The 21855-nt window shown below is 51.8% G+C and overlaps 1 protein-coding gene across 1 annotated transcript in view; it reads left to right on the top strand.

Annotated features, from left to right (window-relative positions):
- Positions 1–21301, top strand: part of VDR (vitamin D receptor) — a 54764-nt gene extending 33463 nt beyond the window's left edge. Inside the window, exons 4-10 of the mRNA XM_012754100.3 lie at positions 516–646; positions 7260–7444; positions 8031–8151; positions 10171–10342; positions 16609–16760; positions 16931–17047; positions 18348–21301. Of these exons, the coding sequence (XP_012609554.1) occupies positions 516–646; positions 7260–7444; positions 8031–8151; positions 10171–10342; positions 16609–16760; positions 16931–17047; positions 18348–18607 (1138 nt within the window). The 3' untranslated portion in view covers positions 18608–21301. The remainder of the gene's footprint in view (positions 1–515; positions 647–7259; positions 7445–8030; positions 8152–10170; positions 10343–16608; positions 16761–16930; positions 17048–18347) is intronic.
- The last annotated feature ends 554 nt before the right edge of the window (positions 21302–21855 follow it).

The following is a 21855-nucleotide window of genomic DNA, read 5'->3' as shown; positions in this document are numbered from 1 at the left end:
TATCTTCCCTTTCTGGGCAGGCTCTTTAGATGTCTGCAGCTATGGCTTGGGCCTTTGCTCCCTTCCATGCACATGTCTATCCCTGGAACAGGGAATGTTCCAGTCACAGATCTCTTGGACTCTCGAAGACTGAACGCTGAGACTAGCACCCTTGCCTCTCACAATAGCTTATTATAAGACATTAAGAGGGCTACCATGCAGATTTCAGTGTTTTAACACATTTTTACTAGAAAAAATTTACTCATATATTTCCTGTGTAATTTTTAAGAGGGAGGGGAGCAGAGATCATACAAGTAAGTACAAGCCATGATGGGAGCTGAGAGGGCAGTGAGAGGAGAAGGGGCAGGGGGCGCCCAGCCCGGAAGTGAGTGTGGACAGTTGCCAAGAGAGAAGGAGGTCTGGGGGGCTCTTACACAGGTCTCTGTGGTCACAGCCCTGGTAGGCTGTTCTCTGCAGCCAGGGCTGAGGAGCCAGAAGGTCAGTGACTCAGGGCAGGGCATGTGCTCTCTCTGCAGGCGAAGCATGAAGCGGAAGGCGCTGTTCACCTGTCCCTTCAACGGGGACTGCCGCATCACCAAGGACAACCGGCGCCACTGCCAGGCCTGCCGGCTCAAGCGCTGCGTAGACATCGGCATGATGAAGGAGTGTGAGTGTCTAGGCGGCTGGGAGGGGTCAGGGGAGGGCCTTGGCCCCTGCCGGGTGGGTTTGGACAGACAGGTCTGCCTCCTTTCCTCTGTAGCCACCAGCGTCTGTGACTGGGGCATGCATGGGAGTCCAGGGTCAAATGCCCCGAGCAATCCTGTGAGCCTCTCTGGGCTCTGTGTGTGTGTCTCAGAGGCCCCCAGAGGGCCCCTCTGGAGTGAGGCCTGAGAGGAGGGAGAGGCAGGGCACGGTCTTCCTCAGTCAGGGTCTTCCTCCAGGCCATCGTCATATTCCCACAGCTGCCTGTTCTTGGACCTGGAGGAAAGAATGAGGCTCAAGGACCCCAGGACTCCCTGGACTTTTGGAGAGAGAGTCCCGTGGGCTGGGAAGGGAAGGAGTGATGGAGAGAATAAATATTCGGAGCGTTGCTGGCCTCTGTGCTCTGCCCTACTGGAGACTTCTGGCCACTCTGGCCTCATGAGCAGATCTGAGGGTTGGTGGCTGGGGGAGACCAGGGGAAAGGGTCTTTGAGGGGATACACTGGGGCTCTAGGATGGCCCATGCAATCCAGATGGAGGAAGAGGGGTGACCCTGTAGGACTTCCTGTCCAACATGGTGGATTTACAGGGATATTCTGACCCACCATTGCAAACAACACTTGGACTTTGCATCAGAGCTGTAGTACAGTTATTTGGTAACCAAAGTAGCCATTGAATTCAGCAGATGCAGGAGGAGCTCACCAGGCTGTCCCTGGGCTGGAGCAGGGCACTGGGCCAGCCCTGGCAGGGGTGATCCTGCACACTCATCCCTGCTCTGCTCCCCTCGCTTGCTGCTGTCTGCATCTGCACCCAGAACCCCGCCTGGCCTTAGGACACAGCCCAGGCCCTGCCAGCAGGGGGCCTGAGGTGCCTTGGCAGGGTGCTCAGATGCAGGCCCTCCTGGCTAAGGGACCTTTCTTGGGGGATGGAGAGAAGAAGGTACCAGGAAGATGCGTCAGGAAGAGGGGAAGAGTCATAGGACGGGGCTTAGAAGATGGGAAATTTCTTCCTTAAGAGGAAAGCTAATTCTCTGTTGTTGGAGAAGAGAGGCAGAGTGGAGGCTCTCACCTCCGGCCTCCTCCTCTGGCCTGGACCGAGGCTCCTCTCCTGGGGGCTCCTCTCCTCCTCACTGAGGATCCGGCTTCCCAGCCAATGCTGGCGCCCTGGCAGGAGTCACCAGGCTTCCGCTCCTCCTCACCCCCACAGGAGCACTCAGGCCTGGACACGCCGACCTCGCCTACCCCAGTCCTGCCCCGCCCGACTCCGGTGTTTATCCTGGAGAGAATGAGAAGTGGCGTGCCCGTGGGCCTTTGCACACATTCTCCATGGGGCCTGCTCAGCGTGACACCAGGGCGGACATAAACAGGTGCACTAGGGCAGCCCCTGTCTTGGTGCATAGCACAGGCCTCTGCATGGAACGGAGCCTGGGTTCTGAGGCTGCTGCTGACCAAGCACGGCACGGGGTTTCACTGTTGGGGTTCAGTAAGGCACTGCCGCAGAAGTCCCCAATAGGGCCAAGCTCCCCGATCCACGAGAGGCCCCACTCCCATGTCCTATTAGGGAGTGTCCTATTAACTTAGAATAGGAAGAACATCTGGTACTCAGAGAGGTAAAAACACCAGGATTGGGGTCACAAATGCTGAGGCTGAGCTGGGTCTAGAATCCAACTCCATGCACCCTCCTCGACCCCTCCTTGTGCCAGCAGAGAGCACTGTGTCCATGGTGAAGACCAGCACCAGGCCCTGGGTGACTTGGGGCCCCTGCCCTAAGAGCACCCCACCATGTGCTAGGGCCAGCAGCCCAGAAGTGCATCTCTAAGTCATCTGAGTGCCTCAGCCCCCCCACCCCAGCCTAGTCTCCAGGCCTGCTGTATACCCAGGGGAGGCCCTTGTTCACAGCATTCCTGTGACCCTAGTACAGGGAGCTGTACCAAGCTGTGGACGGGCTGCTGGAGCAGGGCTCCCAGGGCTGGGCCCTAGAGCTCCAGCTAAAATAGAAACATTGGATTGTCCAGGAAGGGATACAGTTCCCTGCCTCAAGTTAGTGCAGCTTCAGGGGATTTGATAGTATATCTGCTTATTTATCACCTGGGATGGCTGTTGTCCCAGAGGCAACTGAATGTCTTAACATTTGTAAAAAAAAACACATTTGTAAAAACCCGGGCTCCCTGTTGGCCAGGGCAGGGAACGGGCCCTTGCACAGAGGAGGCACAGGAAGGAAACCAAAGTTTTTTTGACTCTCTCCTGTGTATCAGATATCATGTCAGGAACGTGCATTTTCTCCCCCAATTCTCACAACACTCCCTAAATGTGTAAATACTTCTACTTTTTTAATAGCTGAGAGGAAGCTTGGAGGAATTAAAATACCATGCCTTTCAGCTAATAAGATGATAGTGCCAGCATTCATTCCAACCTAGGTCTTTCTACTTCCAAAGGCCAGGCTTGTGGGCTGCACCCCAGGCCAGCCCCTCGGGCGCCCCCAGTGCACCAGAGCTCACTCTGTTGTGCATTTCTGGGCGCTTCCTGGGGCCCTAAGAGATGGGCTGAAGAGAGCTTTGTTCCCATGGAAGACTACTTTCCTTCCCTTTCAAGTCCTTATTAACTTTATGGCCTTAGAACCCAAGAAATTCCATAGTTGAGTTTCTGCTTATGCTACATCTGTTCTGCACAGAACCATCTATTATGTTAACTTGTTTAATGTTTTTACATATATGTATCTCCCCAGCATCAGCACAGCACCTGGCACATAGTAGGTGCTCAATAAGTGCAAATTGAATGAATGAATGAATGAATATTAGCTCCCCCTTATGCTTCTTTGTATCACTGTACCTCCCACTGGTTTAGAGATCAGTAAGATTCTCCCAAACCTGACAGTGTCTGTGTCATTCATCTGGAAAAATTTTATGTCTTCTTCCCTGTTGTCGTCCTTAGGCCACCCTTGGCATCTTGAAATATGTTTAAATTGTTTATGTTTGCAGATCTTGACTTCCCAACTTGATTTCAACTTTGTTAAGCAGGGAACATATCTTGCATGGCAGTAACTCTCACAGAGTTATTTCACACTCAACAAGGAGCTTAGGAGGAAGTCACAAAAGCTACTGAGCAGCCAGGTGGGTTTTACAAAGTCCACATGCCAAAGCTCATGCACATTATTCACTGGAGAGCCCAGCACTCTTTCAGAGCCTGTTTGCTCTCATTCTAGGTCAGTGCCTTTTAACTTCAAAACGTGTCTTCCCACATGATAGTCATAGCATTTTAGTATCAATTCATTCAGAAAATGATTGTAAATTTCCTATGAAATTAATGACCCCTTGAAACAAATCATTTCATACATCGCAATAGCATCTGCACACGTAAGAGACTTAGGACTTATTCAGTCCCAAAACAGTCTTGCCTTGCAGGAGGCCCGTGAGTGGGCGCCCAGTTTGAAACCGGCAGATCTCAGCATTTCCTTCTCTCTTACCCACACAGAGGATGGTGGCTGCTATTGGATACAAGTGACTTGGAGGAAGGATGTTGTAAGGTTAACCTTGAATCTTCTTTCTCTTTTTAAAGTAAATCCTTTACAAGCTTTGCAACTTTATTTCATTTGCACACTCTTCAGAGGGATTGGAGCCCCTCGTGGGCAGGACCGCACAGCTGAGAGCCAAGTTCTGCGGATCAGTTCTAACTGGTTATAAGCAGACACGGTATAGGGCAGTGGTTACGACCATTGGCTCTGGAACAGACTGCCCAGGTCCGAATGCCATGTCCATCCCTGGTTAGCTGTGTGACTTTGAGCAAGACATATAGCCTCTCAGGGCCTCAGTTCCCACGTCTGCTGAATGGGGATAACACTAGCACCTGCCTTAAAGGGCTGTTATGAGGACTGAATATATGAGTTAATACACAACAAGCACTTAGAATAGTGCCTGGTGCATAGCAAAACTCTGTATGTATTATCCATGATTATTACTATTAGCTTTTTATTACATCAAACTCGATCACCAGAATTTCTAGCTCAGAATCAGAAGTCACTCCTAAGGGGAAGGAAAGCACGCTTCTAGAGGCAGGCACCAATAAGAAGAGACAACCCACAGCTAACGCTGAAAGCTGTGAAGAGCGGCACAAGGACTGCAAGGCACAGCAGGCTGAGCCACACGGTGGAGGGCAACGAGCCCCAGACAACGCTGAGGTCATAACCTTGCCCTGCAGAGTTCAGCTCTGAATCATCAGGAAAAGGTTACAAGTGTTCCGTTACAAGGTTTTTTGTCTTGAAAAGATTTTAATCACAGCTATTAAGATGAAAGAGGTCATCTTTGCTCAGCTATGAGCAAAGGAAGGAGGAGGAGGCCTTGAAGGACAGTCTGGATGGCATGCTGAGTGCCATTCCCGGCATTGCAGGGCACAGGCAAAACTACAGCACTGCTCACTGTCCCCTCTGAGCCAGTAAAGTGACTGGCACACTGTAGTTGCCAGTGCTGAGTTGATGTGCTTGTTGTCCGGTGTCAGACTATGGAGCAAGAACCATGGCCAGGCAGCCCCACTGCACTAGCCTTTGTGGGGAAACGTAAGAGTCATAAGATGTGGCTCCCGCCCTTAAGTAACCTACAGTCTAGGGAGACCTTGGACTTCCTAGGCTCTTTCTGCAGGCATCGACTGAAACCTGTACTAACCATGAGTCTAGAGAGTGGAAGGCAACTGGGCACCAACGTGCGTGGGAAATATGCAGCAGGCATAAGAGACGAGGCTCATGCAGATCAGGGCAATCATGAAGGGCTTCATGGCAAAAGAAGGCTGGCTGTGGCTGGGCACTGAAGAACCAATAGCGCTCATGTGGTTACGGGGGAGACCCAGCTGGACAGGCACCCAGCACAGGTGGAAAGGCAGGGCAAGAGTGAGCAGGCCGCGCTCATAGGTCAGCAATGCCAGCATGCCTAGAGCAGGAGAATCACATCATAGAATCATATAGAAAAGTCCAGTAAGGCCAAGGGACATGCCTGTAGACAGCCCTGGCAGGGAGTGTCATGCCAGGTCTCCCTAGCTCCAGTGTCACCAACTCCTCTGCCTCACCCCTCAGGTGAGCAGGAAAGACCAGACACCTAATCTTGGATTCCCCAGGCTAGGACCTTACACCCTGCCTCTCCCTGGGGTGCTCTCTGCCCCTTCCACCCCCACCCTGCCTGACCCCGTAGGGTCTTGGCAGACACCCTCCGTGGGAGGAGAGCTGGCAGTGCTCTGGGCAGGTGAGTCAGTCTCCTGGGCGTGGCCTCCTCCCAGGCCCTCTCTTGGTAGGGCTTACCCCAGCTGTGCAGGGACGTTCCGTCTTTGCGGTAGGCTTCCCCTTCCTGCCATGCCTGTGGCACCCGCTGTCCACGCCCTCCACCAACTTTTCTTGTCCTCCCGCTACCTGAGGGGCCCCGGCCAGTGGGCCTTTCTTGAAGCCTGGCACTCACGTACTCTGAGGTTCTGGTTCCTTTGCCTGCTCTTGTGAAACTCCCCAGCTCTGTGGGCAGATGCCCTGGCAGCACCAGCACCAAGCAAGTAGCTACAGGCCAAGGGCCCTGGTGCCCACTCCTGCCGCCAGCACTCTACAAGCCCTGGCCAGGAGGTCTGTTTGCCTGGCACGGGGGCCAGGCATCCCTGTTCCCAGCCCCACCTGCCCAGGCAGCTGCCCCAGCACCGGGAGTCAGGCACATGCCCCTGTACAAGCCCACAGGTGGCAGAGGGGCTCCCTGTGGCCCAACACCCTAAGTAGCGGATGGAGAGAACTTCCAAGATTGGAACTGTGAGGCCTCAGCCTTCAGGGCCTGCAAGAGGACTCAAGAAACTCCCACGGGCAGAAATGTCAATACTGTACAAGCTGCAGAAGGGGTTGTCCTGCAGAGAACCAAAGAGGCCAAGTCTTCCTCCATTGGTTAGAGTGGACTAGATGCCCGAGTTCCATGTCTGGAAACTTGGATGTGGGAACAGCCATGCAGAGTCTTCTCAGCATCTCGCAGCCTCCAGCCCCACAAGCATCCACAGTTACTCTCTCCCCCTCTCTCCACCCTGATGTCTTCTTCAGGATCATGCAGCACGGTGGGGAGAGGGCTGTGGGGAAGGGAGAGAACTAACGTTCAGTGAGCCTCTGCTCTGTGCCAGGCAGGCGTGCAGTTCTCAAATCAGGTGATCCTCTGAGGTGGGTGTTATCACTTGCTCCACCTGCGCACAAACACATGCTTTATGGAGGAAGGTGTAAGAAAAGGACCTTAGAAGAGATTGTCTGGTCCAAACCTCTCATTTTCCAAGCTAGAGAGTGAAAGTCCAGAGAGCTGAAACAGTTCGCCCCAGGTCTCACAATGCATTCTTGAGAACCCAGCCTCCCAGGTGCCCAGACCATCTTGCCCCTTAAATTCTCTCTCTTTTTTCTCCTGCATGTACCTCCCTTTTCATCATAGAGAACCCCATTTTCCTCCATACAGTGGAGTCGGAGTCCCCGTGGCAGGGGCCCCCCAGGGAGCCCCGAGTGTTGAAGCCCCTCCCATCTTGGGCCTTTAATCATGGAGAAAGGTTTCTTGGAGGGGCTGCGGCCCTCCTGACCCCCCTCCCGCCCCCACAGTCATCCTGACGGATGAGGAGGTGCAGCGGAAGCGCGAGATGATCCTGAAGCGGAAGGAGGAGGAGGCCTTGAAGGATAGTCTGCGGCCCAAGCTGTCCGAGGAGCAGCAGCGCATCATCACCATCCTGCTGGACGCCCACCACAAGACCTACGACCCCACCTATGCCGACTTCAGCCAGTTCCGGGTGCGTCCGCCTGCTGGCCGGCAGGATGAGCCGACTTGGAGGAGACAGGGAGTGGGTGTGGAGGGCGAGGGGTGTCCTGGCACAGAGCCAGTGGAAGGCCGGAGGCTGGTCTGCCCCTGGGTACCAGGAGGCCTCCCCTCCCGTGGACCTTCCTTGAAGCCATTCCTATGAGAGATCCAGGGCCAAGGGCCAGGCCGGGCACCGTGGCTCACGCCTGTAATCCTAGCACTCTGGGAGGCTGAGGCAGGCGGATCATTTGAGCTCAGAATTTCAAGACCAGCCTGAGCAAGAACAAGACCGCACCTCTACTAAAAAAACATAGAAAGAAATTAGCTGGACAACTAAAAATATATATAGAGAAAAAATTAGCACATGCCTGTAGTCCCAGCTACTCGGGAGGCTGAGGCAGATGATCACCTGAGCCCAGGAGTTTGAGGTTGCTGTGAGCTAGGCTGATGCCACAGCACTCTAGTCTGGGCAACGGAGTGAGACTCTGTCACCAAAAAAAAAAAAAAAAGAGCCAAGAGCCAAAGTAGGAATGTGGCCCCAAAATATGAGTCTTTGAGACCCTGCCTTTCCCTTCCAGCCTCCAGTTCGCGAAGGCGAGGGTGGAGGGAGCCTTCCTTCCAGGCCCAACTCGAGACACACCGCCAGCTTCTCCGGGGACTCCTCTTCCTCCTGCTCAGATCACTACATCACCTCTCCAGGTAAGCAGGACCCACCTGCCCTTGGGCTGTGGACTGAAAGAGGCAGAAGGCTCCCTGACATGAACAGCACTTATATACTGAGTGCCGCACAGTGTCCTCAAATCAGCCCCTCTTGTACAGATGAGGGGCCCATGCTGGGGAAGGGGCCAAGCTGGGGTCCCCGCTGTGCAGGGGCCTCCCAAGCCGTGCTCTCCCCTCTAAGCCAGGGTTCTGGCCGAGGCCCCTCCCTGGGGATGGCCTCATTTGTTGAAATGGTGTTTTGATCCTGGGCTGTTTGGAAGGTGAAATTTGGGGTGGGAGGGAGAGTGTGTGGGTCCCATTGCGGCCCACACTCCACCTGAGCCCTGAGGGACCGCTGTGGGACTGGAAGACCTGTCACCTCCAGCTCACCAGAGAGTCTGGGAGGTATTGTGCTTTTCTTCATACAGCCCTTTTCTACCTTCCTCTTCATCATCTTGCCTCATCCTCCCCCTGTCCTTGTCCTTCCTCTCTGTGCCTGTCGCCCAACCCTGGTGTCCTCTGGTTGAGGCCTGGAGGAGGGCAGAGATTCAAAAACCCCCTCCTGTGAGGACAGCTCGAACCCTGAGATATGGTACTTCCAGATTCAGAACAGGCAGAAGGGGTCCAAGTGCCTGGTCCCCCAGCCAGAGATAGTGGTTAGAGCCAGACATATGTCCACCCACCCAGAAGTGACAGGAGGGAAGTGGGGGGCACTGCAGAGGAGCACCGACAGCTGCACGGACCCTCCCAGACCCTCACCTGGTAGGAGCCTTCCTGCTTTTTCCACGTGGTGGCATATTCATTTGTACCAATGAGGAGCAATCTGTATAATCTATACATTGGCCTGTACTTCACTTTTTAATAATACTTTCATATTATTTAGGAGTTTTGATGTCCTCTCATGGGTTAATTGATTCAGAGTGCTCACTCCCAGCGATGGTATGTTCAGTATAGCATATAGTTATTTAAAAATTAAATAACTATGTATTAATACTATAGTTATTTAATTATAAAAATTATAAAAGCTATACAAATTAAACAAGTTAACTTTTTAAATTTTTTAAACATTGTTATACAAAAGTAATACATGTTCAGCATAGACATTTAGAAAATATAAACTAAATTATATATATATATATAATCTTTAATCCTACTACCCAAAGATAATCATGGTTAACACTATGATATATTTTTTTCCTATCTTTTTTTTAAAACATGTATGTATATTCAGAAATGGAATTGTGCTGTATACAGACTGATGACTTGCTTTTCTTCTCTTAATGGTATATTGTATCATATTTCCATATCATTGGGTATACATCTAGAATATCTTTTTTAAAAGATAGGGTATCTAGAATGTTTCCCAGCTTTTCAGTAAGATAGTATATGTGTGGCTAAATATTTACACTTATTCTGGATTTTTTCCTTGTGATGATTTCATGGAAGTTGGCTTACCAGTCAGAGAGTATATACAACTGTGGGCTTTCGACCCATAGTGCCAGATGGTTTTCTAGATTACCTGCACAAAGTACAGCTCCCTTAGCACCCCAGCCCTTTGTAAGGATTGCCTAATTCCCTGCATCTCTACAAATACTGATACCAACATGTAAACCTACTTGTTTCTGGCTTACAGGTGAAAAGTGTAAATGTTCTACTTTGCAGTTCTTCGATCACTAGTGAGGTTGAACATTTTCCCCCATGGGTTGCTTGGACCCAAATTCATTTTTGATTGAGATCATGGGAAACAACACGTGGTCCGAAAAATCCTGGCTCTAGGGAGTCTCATTTCTCTGAGTACGTCTGGCTCTTTGATTTCACTGCTTCCCACTGCTGAAAGAAGAGACTGGGAGAGTTGCAGAGGGAACCTAGGGCTAAAGAGTGACCTGTGGAGAGAGGTGGTCACTGTGGGATCCCAGCTGGCCCTGCTGCCAGAGCATACGGGGTCCACACAGCGGCAGGCAGGAGGGGCCTGGCCTGAATGTCCTCAAATAGCTCCTTCTCTTCCCTCGTCTTTCCCAGACATGATGGAGCCGTCCAGCTTCTCCAACCTGGATCTGAACGAAGAGGACTCAGATGACCCTTCTGTGACCCTGGACCTGTCCCAGCTCTCCATGCTGCCCCACCTGGCTGACCTGGTCAGTTACAGCATCCAAAAGGTCATCGGCTTTGCCAAGATGATCCCAGGATTCAGGTAAGAAGCTTCTATGACTTCTGGGGAGCAGAGTCAGAACCCTAGACTGAGGAGGAAGAAGCCTTGGAGACCACCAGTCCACTGCTTTCCCCAAATAGACTCAGGCCCCACCCAGACCTAAATCAGCGTCTCTGGGATAGGTACAGGAATCTGTATTTTAGGAAGTGCAGCCCATTCTGTATTACTCTGTGGGCCAGTGCTGGAGAGCTAGCCCATCCTCTCACTTTCTGGATGATGGGGTGAAAGCCCAGAGAGGTTTGATGGCCAGCCAGGGTCCCATCCCCGAGGTGCAGACAGCTGAGCCAGGCCTGGAACTCCCAGTTCACTGCTGTGCCTACTTCCTCTGGCTTGACTCTAATCCTCATGTTATCCCTTTAAATTCAGCCTGCATTATTCCTCCACACCCAATTGCAAGACCAGAATAAACGATAGAGAAGAGAAAGCCTGGCCATGTGGACTTGTGAAATAGTCTAGGGGTACTAGAGGGGGACACGTTTGCTGGCACATATGACCTGGGCATCTGTCACCAAAATTTACATTTAAAGACCATTTCCTAACCAAACTAAAACCTTTTTGCCAAAATAGTTAGGAATAAGGATTTCTACTGGAGTAGGGACCCTTCTCTATGAATTCATTCATACGAATTTCACACATTCGTTCCCATGTTTTATTGTATTAATACCAATGTTAAAATATTTATGCAGTGTTAAATATTCTTAAAACAATAGAGTATTGGCAGGTTTAGTAGATCTGTTGGTAAATAGTTATATCTGTATTTATGCAAATTTATATCCTTATTCTTTCCAAATGGTCATTTGGTACATTGCCATAAAAAACATACACGATGATAGGCCAGGCGCGGTGGCTCACGCCTGTAATCCTAGCTCTTGGGAGGCCGAGGCGGGCGGATTGCTCAAGGTCAGGAGTTCAAAACCAGCCTGAGCAAGAGCGAGACCCCGTCTCTACTATAAATAGAAATAAATTAATTGGCCAACTGATATATATATATAAAAAATTAGCCGGGCATGGTGGCACATGCCTGTAGTCCCAGCTACTCGGGAGGCTGAGGCAGAAGGATCGCTCGAGCCCAGGAGTTTGAGGTTGCTGTGAGCTAGGCTGACGCCACGGCACTCACTCTAGCCTGGGCAACAAAGCGAGACTCTGTCTCAAAAAAAAAAAAAAAAAAAAAAAAAAAAACATACACGATGTAGTTCAGCAATAGACAGAAATAAATCAATATCAGGCAATATTGTTAGCATTTCAAGTAGTAGCAATAGTTGTAGTTACAGCAGAAGGCAGAATGCCTCCTAGATACTGGTGCTCAGACTCAGTGCTGGAATATTGGTAGCTGGAAAATGCACTAACATCGGCCAGCTCTGGATAGGAACTAATACGAGGTGCCATTTATTGTTTTGAGGACCCCTCTGCTATGCCGGGAGGCCATTCGTTATTGTCTAAATCCCCACCTTGCCAGCTAGTTGATGATAATTCACAGGACTAGACCCAGCACTTCCCAGTTTGTTTCTGCCTGAAAACGACTGGCTCCCTGTTACTTTATGCCTCTCACCAACCCAAACACCAGAAACTCTCCAATGCTGTTTCCCTGGAATTAACGTGAAAATCATGAAGAAGAGAAAAACATCAAATGGTGTTGAGACACTCTTGCTGCATGGCACATTTTGGTTGTAATAGCAGGAGTCAGAGCCCCTCTGGCAGGCAGGCAGGAGCAAATGACTGATCTGCGAGCCCGGCATTGTGCTGGGCCCGCGGTTTACCCTCCGAGCCTTTCCTTGGAACTGAAGACACATTCCACCGAGCACAAGTTCCGACTCCTTCCTCCATCCTTTACATCATTGTTTGCAAAGTATTCCAAAGTATTCCATGTATTCCAAAGTCTTGTTTTGTGTAAACAGCTGGGGGGAAAACACCGTAGCACTGGCATCCATCCTGATGCCAGGCAGCTGTCCTCACCTACACAGGACTCATCGTTCCCTGCTCCGGTGGGGAATTGGACAGAGGGCCCCCAAGCTCCAGATACCAAGGTTCAGAGATTCTAGGTGGTGGCTGGGATGGCACACATGCGAAAAAGGTCCTAAAGGGAAAGTTATGTATTAAACCAGATCCCTCCAATGCTGCCCCTATCACCAAGTAACCCTAGCTTCCATTTTACCCCATGCCCTTGGTCATTGTCCCTTACCCTCCCCCATACCTTACATGAATAGCACCACCCTCCCCTCAATTTCTCTCCCCAAGGTGGAGGTGAAACATGCCACCTTCCTTTCCTCACTGTCCCCAAGGTTCCCCAGTCTAGCCCTGCAGTCATGGCCAAAGCGAGGCGCATATGGGCAGGTACTGGAGCTGCCCAGCCATTGATGCAAAATGGGTTAAATTGATCCTGAACATCCCTGAGTTGGCTTCTCTCTCTTCAGCATAGCTTGAAAAGTCCCAGAGCAGAATGTTGTCCAGTGAAAATGGCTCCAGCTTTGGCAAGAGCTCCTGGAGGGTGGGAGGGGGACACACTGATGAGGACACTCTCTGTGGCTGGACAGAGGTGATGCCAAGCCTGGACTGGAGCCCAAGCCCAGGCTTCAGTTGGGCCCAGGTGGGGCCAGCCCAGCAGCTCTCTGGTTCTGCTGGGTTCTGTTTTTCCAAGAACTGAAAGAACAGTGGCTGCCTCCCTGGTGGCTTTGATCTCACTGCCTGTAGGCGGGGGCAGAGGGTGTGGGGAAGGCAGGATGAGACTCCTGTGTGGGTGAGTGGGGAGGGGGCAGGATGAGTCTCCCATGCAAGCGTGAGACCAACGTGGGGCAGGACTGGATGGGCTGTTCTGGGCGTGAACTGCGGCCTTGGCCTTGTTCCCTCCTCCCACCTCCCTCCCTCAGCCTCTCAGCCTCACCCCACAAATCTCTCTCCTTGTTGGCACTGCCGCAAAAGAAAGGCATGGAGGAGGTGCCGTCAGTAGCAGCACCCAAATGGCCAGGAGCAGCCTTAGACTGGAGGACTTAGGACCTTCAGGCTTCACTCCTGAGTAAAGTGCACAAGAGATAAGGCCACATCAGCTGGAGCCCAACCCCGGGCTAAATACCTTTCACTTCACTGCCATTCCATTTCCAGGGCTCCTTCTCAGGCCAAAGTCCTGGGAGTCACCATGCTTCCCTCATCCTATGCCCCTTTCTCTACATTTGTTTACTCATCTGTCCAACAAATTGCCTTCTTATATAAACTGCGAAGGATAAAAGTCAACTAGGTCCCAGGCCCTGGCATCCAGAGATCCAGTGTCTGATGAAAGAGACAGACATGTAAACAATTGCTGCAGAGAGATAAGAGCTCTGCTAGAAACCTGCTAGAGGTACCGTGGGAATCCCGGGGAGGAGGGGCTGGGCTCTGCCTGTGGGGGTGGCGAGGACGCGGCAGCCGCACGGTGCCAGGGTGTGGACATCACACAGGTCAGGCAGGAGGCACAGAGCCCGGGCTGAGCCTGCCATCGCAGGACAAGCTCTGACTGGTTTCCCCCATGCCCCTTCGACTCCCACCCCACCACTATCCCTGCTTCTGGCTGTGACCTGCACTTAGAAAGTCCCTGTTCTTCCAGGCTGTGGGTGGTAATTTGAGGTCGTTTTAGGTTTGCTTTGATCACAGTAGTGTTCTGGATCACCATAAGCAGCGATCCGCTGAAATCTCTCTGGCCACACACCCATGCAACGTGTGTTCACCATGGGCCGTCCATTCTGAGTGGGCATCGAACAAAGTGTTATGTACGAAGATTCCCACACAGAATTACCTAGCAAAAGTTTGGAAGCAACCAAAATGTCCAAAAATAGGCACATGGGAGACTGATTAAATAACGTCTAGTATATTGCTATGATGTAACATTATGGAACCCACTGAGCATTGGGCTAAAGGATGTTAAGTGATATAGGAAGTGGGATACAGAGTTAGTATGAACTCAAGTATGTTCAAAACATATATATTTTTCATAGAAAAAGCATAGGAAGGAAATACACCAAAATGTTAACTGTGGTTGTGAGCAATTTTCATTTGCTTTTATGTTTTTTCTGTATTTTCCGAAGATGTGATAATAAATGTTTTACTTGCATAACAAGTTAAGACTAAAATAGAGGTGGTGTTAGTTTTTATATTTCAAATGTGGATTGACCATCTAGAGAAAAGTGACAAGGATGGTGAGAGGTTTAGACACCATGTCATTAGACTGTCTGTCCTGGAGAAGACAGAAGGAGGACGTAGTAGTTTTCTTTCAAAAGAAAATTTCCACTAGCCATGGGTGAAGGGAAGTCCCACCGCTAGTGGAGAAGTCTGGTTCTGTGTTCCTCGAGAGACTATAAGCAACGAATGAGTACATCACCATGTGGGTTGTAGCTCGACAGAAGAAGAGGCCATTAACCCAGGCGCTGACAACCTGTGGCTGTATCCACAGGCGTGAGCTCCCTGACACCAGGAGAACCCTGCAGGGGCTGCGTCAGAGCCATCGTCAGGAATGCTGGAGGAGGAATTGGACCACACAGGCTCTAGGAGGAGCCTTCCAACTCCAGCACTTTGTGATTTTTTCCATACAGATGCTTTGCCGGCGCCCTGATCACACCAGCCTTTTCATGCCCCGTCATCTGTCCCCTGCTAATACGAAACTCTCATCAGTTGATATCTGCTTTCTGCCTTACACACCAACATTCAGCCGCAGGGGGATGGCAGCCCATCTACAGCATGTCCAGGAGGAAGCAGACAGGAAGAGAACGGGAATAAAAGCTTGGAAGCAAGTTGAAATATGGGCCCTGTTTTTTCCTTGCTATTGTTCGAACAAGCCCAATGTGACTCGTGATTCAGAATAGCGCATTTTCCTCTCCACTCATTAGCAATATTTATTGATCCTCTTGTTGTGCTCAAGGTTCAATGATCAGTGTGTGAACAACATTTATGTAATTAAGATCTGGTGCTAGCCTTCAAGTACCTTACAAATAAGAGTCAGACGCTGGGTGCGGTGGCTTATGCCTATCATCCCAGCACTTTGGGAGGCCAAGACAGGAGGATCGCTTGAGGCCAGGAGTCTGAGACCAGTCTGGGCAACATAGTGAGATCCTGTCTCTACAAAAACTAGAAAAAATTTTGACATGGTGATGTATTCCTATAGTCCCATCTATTTGGGAGGCTGGGGCAGGAGGATCACTTGAGCCCAGGAGTTGGAGGTTGCAGTGAGTTTGATCATGCCACTGCATTCCAGCCTAAACATCAGAACAAGACCCTGTCTCTAAAAAAACAAATTTAATTAAAAAAAAGAGCCAGAGACAAGCCTATAAATAACAGAGCTGAGGGGAAAGGGCAAAATAGGAGCAGCAGCAATGTGCAATGGGTCAGAAAGAAATGGCTCTACTTACGCTGGAGAGAGTAGGCTCCCGGGGCCTACTATTGGAGAGCGGGGGCTCCAGGGACCAGAAGGACAGGATAGAGCATTAGAAGGATATCCCTGGCTGGAGTCGCAGTATGCTCAAAGGCATGGTGGTGCAAGAACGCACAGCATCTGAATTCAGAGTAGCCTGATGTTGCTAGAATGGACGGTCCATAGAGTTTGCAATGGGAGAGGGGGCAGGAAAGACAGGTTGGTGCCGAGTTATGGAGTATGGGCTTGATCCTGGCGTGTTTGAGAGTCATTAAGGATTTCTGAGCACAGGAGTGACATTCACCTGTGTCGGCAATAAGAAAGATGGATGAGACCTGAGACTTGAGTCCAAGATTCCGGAGGAGGCTGTTGTAAAAGAGGATGGAGCTCTAAGCCAGAGCAGTCCTGGGGTGAGGGAGCCCAAGGTCAAGGGCTCGAGAGATGGCCTGGAGACAGAGTTGGCTGAATTTGCTACTAAGAAGGACTGGAGGACAGGAGGAAGGAGAAGAAAACAAAATGTGGGAGTTGTTGAAGGTGACCCTGCCCATACCATTTGGAGACCACCATGTTATACCACAGCACTGGAGCTTTCTCAGGCTTTATCTTCCTGTCTCTAAAAGCTCTGGCTGTGCAGTCACTGGGTTTTCCTTGTCTTGGTAACTGAGCTACTTCCCTGATCACCTCGACACATGATCACATCCTTCGCTGTGCTCTCTCAAGGAACACTCTTGTCCTTTCCAACGAGGCTGGAAGCTCCTCGATGGAGGACTCAGGGCACATGCTGGTCACCTGGCAGGTGTATACCTGTCAAAACACCAAACTGATTTGTATGTCTTGAAAGTCTTGACCTGACCTCCTCCCCTGCCCTCCCTGGCAGAGACCTCACCTCTGAGGACCAGATCGTGCTGCTGAAGTCAAGCGCCATCGAAGTCATCATGTTGCGTTCTAATCAGTCCTTCACCATGGACGACATGTCCTGGACCTGTGGCAGCCACGACTACAAGTACGATGTCCGTGATGTGGCCAAAGGTGCGTCTGGACTCTCCCTGCACCCCTTGGCCGTGGGCCCCGGTCAGGCACATGGGCGGGGGCTTGGCAAAAACAAGGAGAGAAGGGTGAGGGGTAGGCCCAGTCAGGGTTGGTGGTGGGGTGAGTGGCTCCTCAGTCCTGCCCACAGCACCTGGTCATTGTCTCCACAGCTGGACACAGCCTGGAGCTGATTGAACCCCTCATCAAGTTCCAGGTGGGGCTAAAGAAGCTGAACTTGCATGAGGAGGAGCATGTCCTGCTCATGGCCATCTGCATTGTCTCCCCAGGTATGGGCCTAGCAAGGAAGAACTTGGGGACCTGGGAAGTGGGCAGGGTGACAAAGACTGCTGAGGGCCAGCAGGGCTAGCTGCAAGGAGAAGTGAGCAGAAGGAGTGGTGGACAAGGAAACGCCCACTTTGCTGGGTTTGCACAGCCCATTGGGTGTGTGTTGAGGGGTCCCTCGCTGCCCTTGGCTTTGCCCTACAGAGACTGTAGGTGGTCCACAGGGAGGGTTCTGAGGAACGAGAGGAACAGGGTTCCTCAGGCCACAGAAACACCGGAGTCTTCCCATACTCAGGCTCTGCTCTTGTGTGAACTGAGCCAAACCTTCCTGTTACATGAGGCTCTTCAGAGGCAGGGTCAAAACCCTGGGCCTGATGGACGTTCTGCCTAGACAGTTTACTGGACTCATTTTGGAAACAATGTGCTGTGACACTTGGCTTCTTCTGCTTCTTTGGGGTGAGAAGAGGGAGAAAAGGCTGAAGAGGAAGTTATTGTGGCTTTAGGCCTGTTATGTGTTTGTGATGAGTCCCAAAGGGAGACAGCTCTGCCTCTGCCTAGATAGTGTTCAGGGTACAAGCCAGTGGCCTCTGCCCAGGGGTGTTTTCCAGGGCTGGGAGCCCAAGGAATGGACACAGGCTCCCCTCCCCCTGCCCGGCCGGCATTCACACACTCATTCACTCATACACTCAGTGATTTATTGAGCACCTATGAGGTACCAGGCACTGAGCTAGGCATAAGGATTCAGCAGCAAATAGGACACACTTCTTTCCCATGAAGCTTAGGAGGAGACATAAAACAGGTGCTGTTTAACAACTAATTCCTAATATGATGAGAGTTTACAAAAAACAAAGACATGATGCTACAGGAGAGTATAATAGAGGGAGGGAATCTGATGTCGTCTGGGGCGTGGAGGTAGAGGGTTGTCAGGAGCAGCCTTCTTGAGGGAACTGGCACCTGAAGGGTCAGTCCGAGTCAGGCAGAAATGAAGAGCTGAGTTCCAGGCAGAGGGCACACACATGAAGCCTGAGGCCAGGTAGCGTGGCGCATCCGGACACTAATGGAAGGACAGAGCAGAGAGACAGGGAGCCAGGTGAGGCGGGGACAGGGGACCCGGGATCCTAAATGCAATGGGAAGTTGTTGTGGGGCTTTGGATTGGGCAGTGGTGTCACAGGTCAGCAGCCCTACAGCAGTGACCTGGGGGTGCCGTGGTTGGGTGTCTGCGTAGATGGGGGTGGCGGCGAGGTTGAGTAGTGAGGGGCCCGGCTCAGAGCTCCTGTGTCTCCTCCTCCACCCCGTGCCCACAGACCGGCCTGGGGTACAGGATGCCGCGCTGGTCGAGGCCATCCAGGACCGCCTGTCCAACACGCTGCAGACCTATATCCGCTGCCGCCACCCACCCCCGGGCAGCCACCTGCTCTATGCCAAGATGATCCAGAAGCTGGCTGACCTGCGCAGCCTCAACGAGGAGCACTCCAAGCAGTACCGCTGCCTCTCCTTCCAGCCCGAGTGCAGCATGAAGCTCACGCCTCTCGTGCTGGAGGTGTTTGGCAATGAGATCTCCTGACTAGGGCAGCCTGCGGTGGCGCCTGGGCAGGGCTGCTTCTCCCGGGCAGATGTGCGCCCAGGCCCGGGGCTGGCTACTGCCCAGCGGCCCTCCCCACCCCCTCTCCCTCCGCCAGGAGAAGGTGGCCCCTGCTCCACCACCTCCCCTCTCCGCCCTGCCCAGCCTCTCTCCTGTCCCACCTAAGCCCAGGTCCCCCTTTCCTCAGGCCACGGGCTGCCCCCAGCCCCTCCAGACCTCAGTCATAAGGACTTGCTGTTTATTTGACAGAGAAACTCAAGTGGGGGCAGAGGGCAGAGGCTGAAGGCAGGACCTCGTCCAGGGACACCCCCACCTCTCCACAGGTGGCTGCTGGCTGGTGCTGAGGGAACAGGCAGACAGGAGAAGTGCACCCAAGCCTCAGGGACAGAGTACCTCCCCCACTCCAGGCCCACGTGTCCAGAGCCTGGTGGGGATCTCCCTCCCCCTGCCCACCCACGACAAATAACTGGCCCACGGCCCCACCCACCCCCATCTCACCTGCTGCCAGACGGTGGCTGTTTGTCCCCAGGCAGCATGCCCCGACAGGGTCTCCTTCCTCTGCCTCCCCACCTCTGGCCTGTCTAGGATACTCACTGCCAAGGATGACCAGAAACAAGGTGACTAAGGGCCTAACTCCTCCCTCCCCCACCTCTGCTGGCCAAAGGGCACTTGTCTAGCCCCTTGGTGCCCACCTTCGTCCCATTGTCACAGACATACTCTCTCGGGCAACAGGTCTGGGGAGGTGGGCTTTCTCCCCAGTGCTGGAGCCACGGGCACAGAACCCACCTGTTGGGAGGCCCAAGGAGGAAGAATGCAGGGCCTGGGCGGTGGGGAACAGACAAAACCAGCCTCTCAGAAGAGTAGTGTGTGGCCACAGGCTGTCCCTGTCACCAAGCCCATAGCTCCTCGGCCTGGGTCTAAGGGCTTGCTTGACATGGGAGTGCTCCTTCCAGCAATTCACGATTCACGTGGCAGACTGAATTGCCCCCAGCTTGCAGAAACTCCCCATCCGACTCTTCACTCCTCCCCCTGCCAGTGCCTTAGCTCCCACCTGGTAAGAGTGGAGAATGAACCCTCCCCCTTGGAAGTCGCTGATCTCCCAGCAGCTCAGTGTGGAGAAGCAGTGCCTCCCTCTCTGCTCACCAGTGGGGGCTGCATCTTCTCTCCCGGGCAGGGTGGGGTGCAGGAGAAGACCTTTCCCAGTCCCAGCAGCTGAGCCTGCCCTTCCTGCTGCCTAGGTGTAGTTCTCTGCTCACTGCAGAGCCTGGAGCCTGCACTCCAGCACCCCACAGGGCAGGTGGAGGGAGAGTGGGGCATCCTCTGGGGGCTCATCAGAGAGAGCGTTGAGGGTTCAGGGGCATGGGGCGTGGGGCTGGTTCACTTCTTATCCTCACTCTGCCACCCAAAAGTCAAAAGGGGCCTGTGAGGCAGGGGTGGGGGAATATAACTTCAGACTCCATGTCTTCCTCTATAGCCAGCCCAGCGGGGAGGTGGAAGTACTTGATCCACTTCCTCCAGGGTGGTCTTTCTGCATGAGAGTGGGTTGCAGGTGTGTGGGACCAGCCCAGAAGGGGGTTCTTCCAGGAGGGTCGTAGAAGGTTCTTCAGATCATTGCTTCAGTTTGGGGACATGGCTGCATTTGCTGTACCGCCAGGGAGGTAATGTCAGTGGGAATATGATCGCCAGACCCCTGGAAGATGTGCTTCCTGCCTGCATTTGCAGTTCCCTGAAAATCCCAGGAGGAATCAGACTTACCACTGCAAGGGCCATCAGTGTCCACCTGGCCCTGTGTCTCTCAGAATTTTTTAGGTGGGAAAATCATCTGAAAGCCACATTCCTTATTGTGGAATAGCATATATATGGCTTAATCTTAAATTTATTAGATATGTGTTGTTTTCAGAATCGGACTCCATTTGTACTATATTCTAATATAAAGGGTAGCAGGCACCACTGATTCAGAGATATTTATGGAGGAAAAACTTACATTGTGAAAATTCTGTACATTATTGTTGTTGTTATTTTACAACGGTCTAGGGAGAGACCCTTGTTTGATTTTCGCTGCAAAACACATTTGTCCAGCTTGCTACTCAGTAAGAGAAAAAGCTTGAAAATTGCTAAACTAGTTCAACCCCCTTGTTAAAGAAAACTAACACTTAGAGGAGGGCATGACTTGCCTGAGCTCACAGGACTAGTTAGAAGTAGTGCCAGGACTGGGCCAGACTTTGAACTCAAGGTCCAGTGCTCTTTTCACTACACCACACTTGAGCTTAGACCCCCGTTCCCTTCCCTTGGTGGCTGACCCAGTCCCTTGGGGGAAGCCCTGAGTTTCAGACAGAGCAAGTCTAGATCTGGGACCCCTTCCTTCCTTCCTTCCTTCCTTCCTTCCTTCCTTCCTTCCTTCCTTCCTTCCTTCCTTCCTCCCTCCCTCCCTCCCTCCCTCCCTCCCTCCCTCCCTCCCTCCCTTCCTCCCTTCCTCCCTTCCTCCCTTCCTCCCTTCCTTCCTTCCCTGGGTTGTAACGCCATCCACCCATCAGAAGGAAGAGGAAGGACACTCAGCCTCTGCCTCCATGTGAATCAGACCCCCTCTCTGTGTGGCCCTGGCCCCCTGGGCGCTTTGCCACAGCCCTGTATTATGCTGTTGCCTTATCAATAAAGTGCATTTGTCTTTGTTGTCTCTCCACCTTCCCGCTCTCCCTCGGGCCCTGCCTTTTCCAGGAAACTCAACTGGACTCTCTAGAACGTTGGTTCCCCAGTCTCGGGCCCACCCAGGACACTCCCAAAGGGAAGTCTGGGAGCTGGAAGCAAAAGAAAAGAGGGAAAAGTGAGGTTTCGTGGGGCTGTATTGATAGAAAACGCTATCATCTATTCTGTTTTAGAATGACAGTGTAAAAATAGACGTTTATAAGTCTAAAACTCATAAAGTATATTATTGGAACTGAAGGAAAGTGTGCACCAAAAAGCAAAACAAACAAGATTCCCAGAGATAGAAAAATCCTCCTGCTGCCTAACTGGAATCGAGAGAGGCCCACAGAGAAGATCGGATTGTGCGACAGATTTGGTGAAAGCTAGAGATATAGCCGCCAAAGAAGGCCATAGAGAGTGCCTGCTGAGTGATTTCCAAAGAGAAAAAAAGTTTGCCAAAAGTTTGTCAAATAAACCAGTGAAAAAAGTTCTGCTTATGGTAATAAAAATGGCTCATACTTACATAACACTTACTTTGTTGCAAGTAC

The sequence above is a fragment of the Microcebus murinus genome, chromosome 10 (assembly GCF_040939455.1).
Source record: "Microcebus murinus isolate Inina chromosome 10, M.murinus_Inina_mat1.0, whole genome shotgun sequence".
NCBI lineage: Eukaryota > Metazoa > Chordata > Mammalia > Primates > Cheirogaleidae > Microcebus > Microcebus murinus.
Note: the sequence above shows the minus strand (reverse complement) of the source record. Positions and strands in the feature narration are given on the sequence as shown.